We start from the raw sequence: 14,179 nt of genomic DNA on the forward strand, positions 1-14,179 counted from the left end.
CCCCATTCCTCAGAGCCCAGGGATGCAGAGGGAGAAACAGCCTGATGCTGGGTCTCAGGCTTACATGGACTTTCCTGCACACTGCCATCTCCCTCCCACAGCCTGCAGGGAACTGTACCTGCCAGAACCCCTCTCGCTCCTTCCCCTCCTACCAGCAGCATCTTCTGTGAGTGAACTGGGCTCTGCTGGGTCCAGTGGCCCTGATTGGCGGCCAGCAGCACTGCCGCCCATTTCTAAGTCCACAGTTCTTTCAAAAGCCAATATTCTACTAAAATCAATGGTAGTTTTACCTGTAAGAGGACTATGGGATTAAACCTAAGCAATTGCAAATAGATGAACTGCACTGATTCCAGTGGGGTGGAAGGGAGTTAGGAAGGCAACTGAGCAGTCCTTCACGTGGTTACTGCAACTGAGACTATGGCTACACTGCATAGCTCACAAGTATTGCTGCTAGTACAGATACACTAAGACGATGGGGTGAGAGCTCTCCTATTGACTTAATTATTCCAGCCCCAACAAGTGGCAGTAAGTATGAAAGCAAGAGAAGCTCTCCCACAGACATAGTGCTGTCCACACCAGCATTTAGGGCAGTCTAACTTACATCACTTGTGGGGGCCACACTGGCTCACACCCTTAACCAACTTAAGTTATACTGTAGACCAGGAGGGGGAGGAATCTTTTTTAGGTCAGGGACCCTTGACCCACAGAAAATAAATCAGTCGGGGGCTGCACACAAGAGAGAAGCAAAGTGAGAAGTCCCTGACTGAGAAGGAAATAGATACTCCTCACATTCCCCTCACACCAGAGACTAGGGGAGTTCAGGTTAATTGATTGTGTGTGCTCCACTCATGTGTTGGTGGTAGGAGGATGGAGCGCCAGTGTGGGCTCCCCAATGCCAGTGGGGTCCCTGAGCCTCGGAGGCCGGATCTAGGCAAACTGAGGACCGCATCTATTGTCCAGGCATGAGGTTCCCCACCCCTGCCATAGACAGCGGTAGTGTGTACACAATTTCAGTGTCTTGACAATCATAATTCCATGACACTATCCAGCAACTTGAAATAAACCCTAAGATATAATGTTAGAATGAAAGAGCTGGATCAATTACTGAATCCTAAACAGTGAAAAAAAAACCTAATTAAATTGGTACTAGGGATGTAAAATCCCAGTTAAACAGTTGACTGACTAAACCTTAGGTTTACCAAGTTAACCAATTAAGCAGGATCCCACCCCAATCCTCTGCTTCTGCTCCCAGCCCCCCTGCGCATAAGGCTCCTGGCTGCTGCTACTAGTACCCCTTCTCAGGGGGGGAAGAGCAACAGCTCAGCTTCTGCTACCGGCCCCCCCACTGGGGGGGGGGCAGCTCCCAATCCTTATGGGTCTGGAGCAGCCTTCAATTGGAGGGCTGAAGCTGCCTATGTGAGGCAACCAGTTTCTGCTCCCAGCCCCACTCCCCACACTTGAGTACCAGTTAACTGGTATCTGGTAAGAAGCTGGTAACTACTCTTGGGTACCGGTTAACTGGTACCTGGTAAGCATCACCCAGTAAAAATGATGCTATCGGGTAACTGGTTAAACAGTTACCTGTTCACATCCCTCATTAGTATTCCTGGATAGATTGTCATAGAAATTCTTATACCAGTTTAAACTAGGAGCCCATGTAGTCCAGTACCTTGTGCCTGACAATGCCCGATACCAGACGCTTTAGAGCAGTGGTTCTCAATTAAGGGTATGCATATTTCTAGGGGTACACAGAGTTCTTCCAGGGAGTACATCAACTCATCTCGCTATTTGCCTAGTTTTATCAAGTCAGTACAAACTAAAATTTCAGTGACTTATACTGCTCAATATACTTGGATTTCCTTTGAAATGTAAGTACAACATTTATATTTCAATTGATTTATTTTATAATTATATGGTAAAAGTGAAAAAGCAAGCATTTTTTCAGTAAGAGAGTGCTATGGCACTTCTGTATTTTTATATTTGAATTTGTAACCAAATAGTTTTTAAGTGAGGTGAAACTTGGGGATTCACAAAAAAAATGTAGTGTCATGAAAGGGGTACAATAACTTGGAAAGGGTGATTTATAGGACAGTGTCAAAAACTCCTGTAATTCCAGAATATTCTGCCCACAGATTAAGTTTCTTCCTATCATTAGGCAGTTATTGATCAGTTTATGCCCTGAAACACAAAGGTTTATACTAGGGATGTGAAGGTTTAACCAGATAACCAGTAGGCCTGAAGCAGCTCCCTGCTTGCAGCATGGGGGGAGGGAGGTGTTACAGCCCAGGTGTTGGCGGGGAGGGGGACTCACGGGATTTTACATCCCTAATTTAGATCCCTTGTAATGTTTATCCTATCTAATACAACTGTAGAATATTCCCTTTTTGCACATTTTCTGACTGTCATGGCACATTGAATAGATACCGCAAGGCAACTGGAGGTGTGCCACCGAGAACAACAGAGTTGAAAATGGCCACCCTTAAAGGAGCAGGCTCAATAACCCTCTCTCCCCTCCCCAACAAAAAAATCCTTGTTGTTCCTCATAAAAAAAATATTGTTTGGGGTTCCTCGGTCTTAAAAAGTTTAAGAAACACTGCTATACACAATGATGACTGACTTTTTTCTGAGCAGCTATAGTTAATTTAGATCCCAGCAAGCATCCAAGAGATGTTCTAGTTGTTCCTCCCAAATTACCACCTTTCATTTGTCGGTGCTGAATGTTATCCAGTGGACACACCAATTCTCTTGCAGGCTTCCTGCTTCTGATCAACTATGGTAGGGGTGGCCAACCCATTACAGATGAAGAGCTAAAACAGTGGTGGATATAGCTCAAGTTGTTGAGGGAAAAAAAATTGCGTTTTTAAGAGCAGAGCCATTTGTCTCTTTTAAGGCAGCCATTTTGAAGGTGTCCACATTTTGAAGTCTGCACGGAACACCGCGACTCCAGCTCTGTCTCTTTCAGACAGAAACACACTGCCCCTTTAAGAGCTGAGAGCACGGGAGCTGCAATTTTTTCTCTGAAGAGCCACATGCAGGGTCGCAAGCCGCGAGTTGGCCACCCCTATACTATGGGAATCTTCTGTTAATTTTTACAGCTTTAGCTACTGGTTCTTCAAAATCCACTTTGCCCCTTTAATTTCCTTCATATACTGCATGCTGCAATTCATGTTCTTATTTGTGGGCTTCACCTGGATCAGATTACTAAATTTTAAACAGATTTATTGGCTTGAATAGACTTTTAGACCTGGAAATTTAGCATACTGTTTTACTCCTTGCTTTCCTGGCTTCCATTTTGCTCAGCAATATGCATAGGTTATTAAGCTCTTCTTGGTTTTGTTTCATTTTAGTAAGGCATTTGATACAGTTTGGCATGACCTTCTTACCAATAAACTAGGCAAATTCAACTTAGATGGAGGTACTATAAGGTGGATGCATAATTGGCTAGATAACCGTTCTCAGAGAGTACTTATTAATGGTTCACAATCCTGCTGGAAGGGCATAACAAGTGGGGTTCCGCAGGGATCTCTTTTGGGACCAATTCTTTTCAATATAGAATCATAGGAAAAGACCTCAGGAGGTCATCAAGACCAGCCCTCCCTCCCCCCGCCCAAAGCAGAACCAATCCCAACTAAATCACCGAGACTTAAAAACCTCTAGGGACAGAGATTTCACTACCCCTCAGGTAACCCATTCCAGTACTTCACCAGCACGGAAGGCTTAGGCTGGACATTAGGAAAAACTTTGTCAGAGTGGTTAAACACTGGAATAAACTGCCTAAGGAGGTTGTGGAATCTCCATCTCTGGAGATATTTAAGACTTCTAGCTAACCTGCTCTATGAGGGATGGCCTAGACGGTACTGTGTCCTGCCGTGAGAGCTGTGTCCTGCCGTGAGACTTTCAAGGTCCCGTCTAGTTCTACTGCTCTATGATTTTTTTAAGTAACATCCATGCCATCTCAAAGATTTTACTTCTTTTACTTTTAATTTATGGGCTTTTTTTTACTAGTCTGCATTTATTGAAGTTTCCCTTTCTAAAGTTCATTGTCCCTTTTAAATAATAGTTTGATACAGTTATTAGTCTTTGAACTTCACATGTATGATAGACTATTTGTAAATTCTTGAAATAAACAGATAAGTACAGTTTTACTGCATTTTCACTTTTGTGAAGTGCACAGGACTCCATAGACCTTCTAAGGAGCAGCCGAGTGAGGTTTCCCTCTGTGCACCACACAAAGCATGCAGTAGCCCTTATTCAAGCCTTCGTACCCTGCAAGTACAGGCAGTCCCCGGGTTACGCGCGTACTTACGAACGGGGCTTTTCTCGCCCCGGAGGACGCGGGCGGCGGGACCGCCCAGACACACCGCGGTCCCGCCACCCGCGTCCTCCGGGGCGAGAAAAGCTGCTCCGCGTCTCCCTGGTCTGCTGGCCTCCCCCCCCCCCCCGCCCCCAGCAGACCAGGGAGACGCAGAGCAAAGCCGCAGAGGACCCGGGCGGCGGGACCGCGGCACGTCTCGGTCCCGCCGCCTGCGTCTCCCTGGTCTGCGGGGGGGGCCTCCCCCCCCGCAGACCAGGCTTTTCTCATAGACGCCTGTGGTAGAGCAGCTGGGGTGCTGCCGGGTTGGTCCCTGCAGTGCCGAGGTGCGGCGCTGCGGGGACCTACCCGGCAGCGCCCCAGCTGCTGTGTCCCAGGCGTCCAGATTCAGCTGCTGTTGAAACTGATCAGCGGCTGATTTCAGGAAGCCCGGGGCAGAGAAACTCTGCCTCGGGCTGCCTGTAGTCAGCCGCTGGTCAGTTTCAACAGCGGCTGAATCTGGACGCCAGTTCCGACTTACATACAAATTCAACTTAAGAACAAACATACAGTCCCTATCTTGTACGTAACCCGGGGACTGCCTGTACACCAAAGTTCAAAAGAACTAGTGAAAATGTGCTAAAACATAATTACATTAATTTTGTAGCTTACTGTCTCATCCCCTAAAAATTACAGTCTAGGATGGCTGTGCTTATAGGTGAAAAAAAATATACAGGACATGGATGACAAAATAACTATATATCAGAAATAACATAAATACAACCACATTATGTCAAAACAAAGATCCATCTAGCCCAGTATCCTGTCTTCCAACAGTGGTCAATGACAGATGCCCCAAATGGAATGAACAGAACAGGAAATCATCAAGTGATCCATTCTCTCATTCCCAGCTTCTGGGAAACAGTGATTAGGGACACCATCCCTGCCCATATGGCTAACAGGAATGTAAAATCCCTTTTAGCTGGTTAAACATAACACTAACACTGCATTTAACCATTGAACCAATTAAAGTGGTGTGGGTGGGGGGGCTGCCACCATGGTGGCTGCGCCACCCCCGTTGCAGGGGCTGCTAGCTCAGCTCATGGCTGGGCCACAGGCTGGGGCTGCTCCCAAGTACCAGTTAACCATTACCCGGTTACATCCCTAATATACCAGAGCATACCCAGTAAAGATCACCTGTTAAGCTTAAGTTACTTTGTTAATAGTCACATAGGAGGCAAATGAATGAACTGATGTAACAACTCATATCTTCCAACTCCAAGACCTGTACTTTAACAGCTAGATGGCAATACTTCATTTCATTACACCAATAATCAAACAGCAGCATTACAAGGACAGGAACTAAAATAGATCTGCTTCCTGATTGCATTGACTTCACTAGGACTAGGACCGAGCCCAAGGATAGATAATTCACCCTTAAAGTCAATTATTAAAAATGTATCTAAACCTACTGCTTGTTCATTCTGGAATGGTTTCCTTGATATTTTATGACAGCTCAGACAGCCAAGATCTTCCACTATCACGACTAATAAGCTTGATATGAATAATAAGCTTGGAATGCCATAAGGGCAGGGGACTGGATTTGATGACCTCTCAAGGTTCCTTCCGGTTCTAGTATCTATGATTCTATAATAAAACTAATCTTCCTCAGAGCAAAAATTGGTCTAAAACATTAGTTTACCCTCTGTTCTTTAGCAGTATTTCAACTATAATAAAAAATATACCCCCTAAAGGTTGTACATCCTCAGACCTTACCTATGAATTTTTCAGTTGTCACCTCTCGTGTTCCCTGATCCCCATACACCCCTCTCAGGTTGTTAATTAACCCTCTGATTTCTTGACTCTCTGTGAAACTCTCCAATATATTTCCACTGGCAATGACATCTGGCTCCTGGCATCCGCTTTGCTCCTCTTCTGAGCCATCGCCTTCCATCTCACTCAATGCCATTTCCAAAACCAGCAATCAATTCTTCCCTGGTAACATAAGAACAAACAATACTTCAACCCCACATCACACATCAGGTAGAGTAAGATGAAAGAATAATCACCACAACCAAATCAACACCCCACACCAGGATACGGAGGAGGACTAATAGAGGGGCCACCATGACCCCAAAAATCCAATATAGGGGGCAGGATTGAAAGAGAAGTCTCCATACATTGGAATTTAACAGAGGTCACAAACTCATCACCCATGGGCCATCTACAGCTACAGCTTTTTCACATTCTGGCTTGGGAGTCTGTGTGGCCCAAAGAAGGCATGTCCCATAAACCCTATCCCCATCCCAATTCCATCCCTTCCCTTCCAAATCTCTTTCCTAGAGCAATGCAGCCTTGGGGATAAAGATATTAATTATCGGGTAATTGACTACTCGAATAGTTGATGCATATTTTCACTGACTATTCAATTAGTCCAGCAGTTCTCAAACTTTCTGAGCTCTGGAGCCCTTTACATGCATAAAAATTAATGCAGAGCCCTAGCTGTCTTGTATGTGTTGTACCTATCGATGTTTCCAGTTTGTCAACCTCACAGAGCCCCAGGGCTCTGCAGAGCACAGTTTGAGAAACACTGGGTTAGTCGATAAGGCACCTCCACCGTTGAAGCTAGCAGCCCACATAGAGAACGGGGTCAGTGGGGGAGCCTTCAGCTGATCCCGGACTCCACACAGCGCTGCCGGTGGCATTCAAAGTGGCAGCGCTGCGCTGCAAGGAACAGTTGACCCCAGGCTCCATGCGGCGCTTCTGCTTTTAAGTACCCCCCCTCTTCTCCCTGCCCTATTTGATAGAGGCAGCAAGGGAGGAGAGAAGCACCTAACAGACTATCCTGTCGACTAGTCCTTCACATCCCTACTGGGGGGCTCGCCCAGGGCAGTAGCTCCGCTCCGCTCCCCTGCTCTCCAGCAAGCACGGTGAGTACAGAGGGCCCGACCCCTGCTGTGCCCAGTGACAGATCTGCCCCCGCAGTAATTCCAGGAGCCTCATCCCTCGGGGGAGGGGACCTGGCGAAAGGGGTACTATGGGGGAGAGGGCGGGGGGCTGGCGGATGGGGAAAGACCCCCCCCGCTCGCAGGGACTGCCGGGGGGGGGCTGTAGGGGGCCCGCGGGCCGTGTGAGACCCCGCGCCCCAGGTGCCGAGAGCCACTGAATCCAATTGCGCAGACTGGGGTCTGCGTGGAGCCGGGGTGTGGCCGGCAGCTCCAGCGCGCAGCCGGGGCCCAGCATCCCTCAGCCGCGGGAGGGGGCTCGTCAGAGGCGCCACCCACCCGCAGCGGGCTCCCACTCCCGGCCCCGGGCCAGGCAGAGGAAGCTGCATGGACCCCTCACGCGCTCCGAACGCAGGGCCGCATTACCCTGGCAACCGCGGCTCCGCTCCCGGGGGCCTCTGCGCGGATCCCGGCCCAGGCTCAACTCTGCCCGCCCAGCCTGCCGGCTACGGGGCGCCGTGCGGGACAGAACAACGCGGGAACGACGCCGTTCCCGAACGCGGCCTCTCCCTGCAGGGGCGGGGGCGGGGCTCGCAGAGCTCCACGCACAGCCCGGGGGGGGGGATTTTTGTCTCCTCAGCCGCGGGCTTCCCCTTGCCCCGCGGGGGGGCCTGAACGTCTGGTGCCGTTACAGCCTCGCACGGGCGGCGTCCAGGGGCAGGTCCCCGAGTCCTGGGTGCCCGCGCTGAGGTGCCGCGGGGCGCGCTCCCGACGAGCCAGGCAGCCACCTCCCCTTGGAAATCAGCGAGCGGCGCTTGGGGGCTTCGGACGCTCCGGGCCTGCACAGTTCAAAGCTGGGCGCGCACGTGTCCACAGTGCTGGCCCGTACCTGACCCAGAGAGGGCCTGGTCCCCCATTGGCACTCAGCTGTCCTGGCCCGAGGGGGGGCATCTGCCTCGTGTTCTCCCTTTACACCAGGCTGAACAGCTGGCTGATCAGGGAGAACCCTTCTGGGACAGCCCTTCAAAATGGGTATGGGAATGAAGACACCTCGGCTACGTCTACACTGGCGGGTTTTGCGCAAGGGCAGCTGTTCTTATGCAAAAACTTGCCCGTGTCTACACTGCACGTGTGTTCTTGCGCAAATAAATTTACAGTCTAGCGTTGTAAAACAGGGCTTCTTCCGGAAGAGTTATTCCTCTCCCCAGGAGGAATAAGCCCTTGTACACAAGAGCTCTTGCGCAAGAGGGCAGTATAGACAGGCAACATGAATTTCTTGGGCAAGAAACCCCTATGGCTAAAATGGTCATCAGAGCTTTTTTTGCGCAAGAGAGCATCCACACTGCCATGGACACTCTTGTGCAAAAGCACATACCAGTGTAGCCGTGCTGTTGTGGAAGACTTTTTGCATAAGAACTCTTCTGCAAAACAGTTCTTGCACAAGAAGCTGCCAGTGTAGACGTAGCCCTGCTGTATGCAGTGACTGAGCTAATGAAGTCTGACTAATGCTGATACACTCCAGTAAGAATGTAGTGTCTGCCAGCCCCTAATCAACCTACTCATAGAGCTTCCCTATCAAGCCTTAGGGTACGTCTAGACTACATGCCTCTGTCGCCAGAGGCATGTAGATTAGGCTACCCGACAGAGTAAAATGAAGCGGCGATTTAAATAATCGCCGCTTCATTTAAATTTACATGGCTGCCGCGTTGAGCCGACAAACAGCTGATCAGCTGTTTGTCGGCTCAGCGCGATAGTCTGGACGCTCCCCTGCCGACATCAAAGGGAGTTGTCGACAACCCAGGTATGCCTCATCCCAGGAGGCATACCTGGGTTGTCGACAACTCCCTTTGATGTCGGCAGGGGAGCGTCCAGACTATCGCGCTGAGCCGACAAACAGCTGATCAGCTGTTTGTCGGCTCAACGCGGCAGCCATGTAAATTTAAATGAAGCGGCGATTATTTAAATCGCCGCTTCATTTTACTCTGTCGGGTAGCCTAATCTACATGCCTCTGGCGACAGAGGCATGTAGTCTAGACGTACCCTTAGATTAGCTCTGGGTGCATGTGACCTGTTTGCAACACAGAGTATCCAAAATTCACACTAGGATGTCTGTGGTCCCTGGAGAGCAGCCCTATCCAACTCAGCAAATGCAAAACCCTGCTCCTATCAGTAAGCGCTGCACTGAATGTGTCTCAGCCAGACGTCACTCTGCATAGATTGTGAGCAGAATGGCTAGCAAACAATCAGAACATTCCATGGGCTTAAACTGTAGTAAGGGAGAACTAGGTTGGACACTAGGAAAAACTTCCTAACTGTCAGGGTGGTTAAGCACTGGAATAAATTGCCTACGGAGGTTGTGGAATCTCCATCACTGTACATATTTAAGAACAGGTTGGATAGACATCTATCAGGGATGATATAGACTGTGCTTGGTCCTGCCATGAGGGCAGGAGACTGGACTTGATGACTTAGTATTCTAGAAGTCTATGGTTTGGGATTTGTAACAGGTCCCATATGGAGAGAGATTAAAAAGACTTGAACTTTCAGTTTAGAAAAGAGGAGGCTAAGGGAGGATATGATAGAGGTCTATAAAATCATGACTGGTGTGGAAAAAGTGAATAAGGAAAAGTTATTTACTTATTCCCACGATATAAGGACTAGGGGTTGCTAAATGAAATTAATAGGCAGCAGGTTTAAAACAAACAGAAGTTTTTCTTCACTCAGTGCACAGTCAGCCTGTGGAACTCCTTGCCAGAGGATGTTGTGAAGACAAGGACTTTAACAAGTTTCAAAAAAGAACTAGATAGATTCATGAATATTAGGTCCATCAATGGCTCTGAGCCAGGATGGGTAGGAATAGTGTCCCTAGCCTCTGTTTGTGTGGAAATGGATGACAGAAGAGGGATCACATGATGATTCCCTGTTGTGTTCCCTCCCTCTGGGGCAGCTGGCATTGGCCACTGTTGGCAGACAGAATGCTAGGCTAGATGGACCTTTGATCTGACCCAGTATGGCTGTTCTTATGACTGTACTGAGACAGATTGGCTTGTTCTCCTCTGACCCAGAAGGGGAAGACCACTTCTCACCAGACCAATCAGAGGGGCAGGGCCAGAAGTATAAAAAGCAGAGTTGAGGGCTAAGTTGGAACCCAGCCACTGGCAGAGATGCATTCACTGAGGCTATGTCTACACTGGCAGCTTCTTGCGCAAAACAGTTCTTGCGCAAGGAAGAGTTCTTGCGCAAAAAGTCTTCTACAAGAGCGCGTCTACACTGGTATGTGCTTTTGCGCAAGAGATGTGCTTTTGCACAAGAGCATCCATGGCAGTGTGGACGCTCTCTTGCGCAAGAAAGCTCTGATGACCATTTTAGCCATAGGGGTTTCTTGCACAAGAAATTCATGTTTCCGGTCTCCACTGCCCTCTTGCACAAGAGCTCTTGCAAGAAGGTTTATTCCTCCTGGGGAGAGGAATAACTCTACCAGAAGAAGCCCTGTTTTCCGATACTAGACTGTACATTTACTTGCGCAAGAATGCAAGTGCAGTGTAGACACCCGGCAAGTTTTTGTACAAGAACAGCTGTTCTTGCACAAGAAGCTGCCAGTGTAGATGTAGCCTGAGTGTCTGTGCTGGTAGTAGACCTGGAAGAAGCTGATGATTGGTCTGGGCGACCTGGATCCTTGGCCAAACTGAACCCACCCCAAAGGAAGATGCAGACTAGTTTGCATTCCCTGGACTCCTGCTGAACTGACCCTGGAAGAGCTGCTTCTGGTGACATAGGTACCTAGCAACCAAGACACTTCTGTTCCATACACATAGAGGAGGCGTGTGGAGGTGGCCCAAGAATGGTACACTCAGCAGCCTGCAGCGGTGATAGAGTGGCAGGCCTGGATCACTGTTGACTCAATGGCAGACCACTTTGCCACTGGGAGATAGTGGAGTGGGTGGGCCTGTGTCCTGCCTGCCATTCAATCTGTGGGTGGTAGTCTCCTCAGGCAGATAGCCAGAGGCTAATTAAATATGCTGCTGCCCTTCTCTGAACCTGAACTAGAGCCTGGGCCTTAAATATTTGCTGCTTCATCTGCAATCAGATTAAGCTCACTAATTGCGGTGCTGCTCCACTCTAAACCAGAGGCTGAGTTGAACTGAGGCTACTCTGTCTAAATAGGTGACCTCTGTTTCCTATCCTGCTTGCACCTGAGTCTGGGCTATTAACTGATGTTACTTGTCCAACCAGGAGGCAAGCCTGAGGCATACTCTGGACAGAGGATGCTGATTCCCCAGCAACGAACCTCACCCTTGCCATAGTGGGGTAGTGTGACGGCGCGTTGGGGTTCCCCGCCTCCTGCGCCCTCGAAATGGCATGCACAGACTCCACCAACTGGTAGAACAGAGGGAGTTTATTGCCTCTCCAGAATACAGCACAGCACAGATGTCACCAGGTTACAGGGCAGGCCTAGGATGCCTCAGCCCCCCTTGATATGGGGGAGGGGTCTCGGCTTCTAAACCCCCCAGCCTGTTGCTGAGGCTGCTTCCTCCATGCTCCCAGACCCGAACTAAACTAACTCTCCTCCAGCCCTGCCCCCCAGCCAGGGCAGCATCCACCTTCCTTTGTTTCTCCCCATGGGGGGTGGCTGGTCAGACAGGTTTGGAGCCCCCTTTGCATAAGGACCAGACAGCAGAGGTCGCCACAGCCCTAGCAAGGCACTTCCACTACGTCACACTTGCCCAACCAGGAGGCAAGCCTGAGGCATACTCTGGACAGAGGATGCTGATTCCCCAGCAACGAACCTCACCCTTCCCATAGTGGGGTGGGTTGGCTCCCTTCTGACCTGGAAGGGGAATGGAATCCCACCCCAATCAATTACATGATCAGCACTATTGCATGAGCAGTTCCATATTGTCACTGTGGATGTTCAGTGTGTGTTTTAGCACAGAACAAGACCATGGCCAATCCTGAGCCCAGTCATACTCAGTTCTGGAAATGAAACCGTTTTCATACATTCGATGGATGGGAGAGAAGTGTCGTTGGTGCAGATACTAAAAATAGCTGCTACCATGTTACTTTTATGTCAAGAATGTTTCCTTCTTGCTGGCCATCACCTATCCCCAGAAACTCTCCACCACAGTTAATTCCAGCCCAATAGCTCACCCTCCAGCCACTCTTCAGCTCTCTTCCAGGACTATATTCCCATCCCATGTGGTAGGATTGCGAGCTTTGTTCCTGGAGGGTTAGCAACTTCACTCTGTTGCGTGCCCTCCTAGACCCCACCATCCAATCTTGTACTGGCTCTTTTTTGTCATGCCTCTTTGTATTATCAGTCCCACTAATCAAAAATTCCACCTCCTCCCAAATAACAATACCATTATTAGTTTAAATTTCATAAACAGAGAAAAACTGTCATCACAAGATATAGACATCAAGATCTTTTTATTGCAGTACAAGTTTCTGAATTTTATTTGTGCACATATCTTAACTTTATATCTTATAAAGTTATAATGTATTTTAGTTCACATTTTAGGTAACGCATATTAGTTCTCAAGGACTTAATTATCTCAAACCTGAATGCTCCATCTTATAACTACACTGTCAACTTTACACAAACAAGATTATTCCACCTTTCCTCTTCAATCACAGAATCAAGCATAACTTGAATTATTTGTGATAATTTGGGTGTCATTTTAATTTAATTCAGAAGCAATATGGTTTTTAATCTGACTTCTGATTCAGCCATTATATTTTTAAGCACTGAAAGCAAATCCACTTGGTTCCTCTCCAAAGTCTGAGAGCTTTCAAATGTGATTTATTGAAAAACATATAAAAACAAATCTACATTGTTTCAATAGCTGCTGTGATTTACTTCTCTGGAAGGATGGTGTTTTTTTCCAATTGTGATTCATAATAGCAGTGCTAACACTAAAAGAAAAGTGGCAAAGCATATTTGATTATTTTAACTGTACAGGCAGTCCCCGGGTTACGCGGATCCGACTTACGTCAGATTCGTACTTACAAACGGGGCGAGAAAAGCTGCTCTGCGTCTCCCTGGTCTGCGGGGGGGGGGGGAGCCCTCCCAGTAGACCAGGGAGACACGGAGCAAAGCCGCGGTGGACGCGGGCGGCGGGACTGCGGAACGTCTCGGTCCCGCCGCCCACATCTCCCTGGTCTGCTGGGGGGGGGGCGCAGCTAGTGCGCCCCCCCCCCGCAAACCAGGCTTTTCTCGCGGACGCCTGGGGCAGAGCAGCTGGGGAGCTGCCGGTTGGTCCCGCAGCACCGCTCCTCGGCGCTACTGGACCAACCCGGCAGCGCCCCAGCTGCTCTGCCCCAGGCATCCCCAAGTCAGCTGCTGCTGAAACTGACCAGCGGCTGACTACAGGAAACCCGAGGCAGAGTTGCTCTGCCCCGGGCTTCCTGGAATCAGCTGCTGATCAGTTTCAGCAGCAGCTGACTTGGGGTCACCTGGGATAGAGCAGCTGGGGTGCTGCTGGGTTGGTCCCCGCAGTGCCGAGGTTCGGCGCTGCGGGGACCTACCCGGCAGCGCCCCAGCTGCTCTGTCCCAGGCGTCCAGATTCAGCTGCTGTTGAAACTGATCAGCGGCTGATTCCAGGAAGCCCGGGGCAGAGAAACTCTGCCTCGAGCTTCCTGTAGTCAGCCGCTGGTCAGTTTCAGCAGCAGCTGAATCTGGACGCCAGTTCCGACTTACCTACAAATTCAACTTAAGAACACACCTACAGTCCCTATCTTGTACATAACCCGGAGACTGCCTGTATTACTAATTGGTCAAGCTCTGAACACATAGAATTACAAGCATGATTCTTCCCATACACATTCTTATTAATGGATATGTTTGTGGAATTGTAATTATAACTGCTTTCTTTACTTATCACTTATTTTCTTGCATGAAAAGAGTAATTAGGTTTGTTGTATAGTTGCTCAAAATTCTGGCCAG

General features: G+C 49.0%; 1 protein-coding gene across 3 annotated transcripts in view; it reads right to left on the reverse strand.

The window, feature by feature from the left end:
* TBCD (tubulin folding cofactor D) overlaps positions 1-7,818 on the reverse strand; it is a 261,696-nt gene extending 253,878 nt beyond the window's left edge. For 2 of the 3 annotated variants that reach the window (XM_075903520.1, XM_075903522.1), the window contains exons 1-2: positions 7,663-7,818; positions 6,068-6,286 (exon numbers count right to left, since the gene is read on the reverse strand). In XM_075903520.1, the coding sequence (XP_075759635.1) occupies positions 6,068-6,260 (193 nt within the window). In that variant the 5' untranslated portion in view covers positions 6,261-6,286; positions 7,663-7,818. Of the gene's footprint in view, positions 1-6,067; positions 6,287-7,575 lie in introns of all 3 variants that reach the window. The other variant, XM_075903521.1, reaches the window with a different exon arrangement.
* Between the last annotated feature and the right edge of the window lie 6,361 nt (positions 7,819-14,179).

The sequence above is a fragment of the Pelodiscus sinensis genome, chromosome 20 (genome assembly GCF_049634645.1).
Source record: "Pelodiscus sinensis isolate JC-2024 chromosome 20, ASM4963464v1, whole genome shotgun sequence".
NCBI classification, from domain to species: Eukaryota; Metazoa; Chordata; order Testudines; family Trionychidae; genus Pelodiscus; species Pelodiscus sinensis.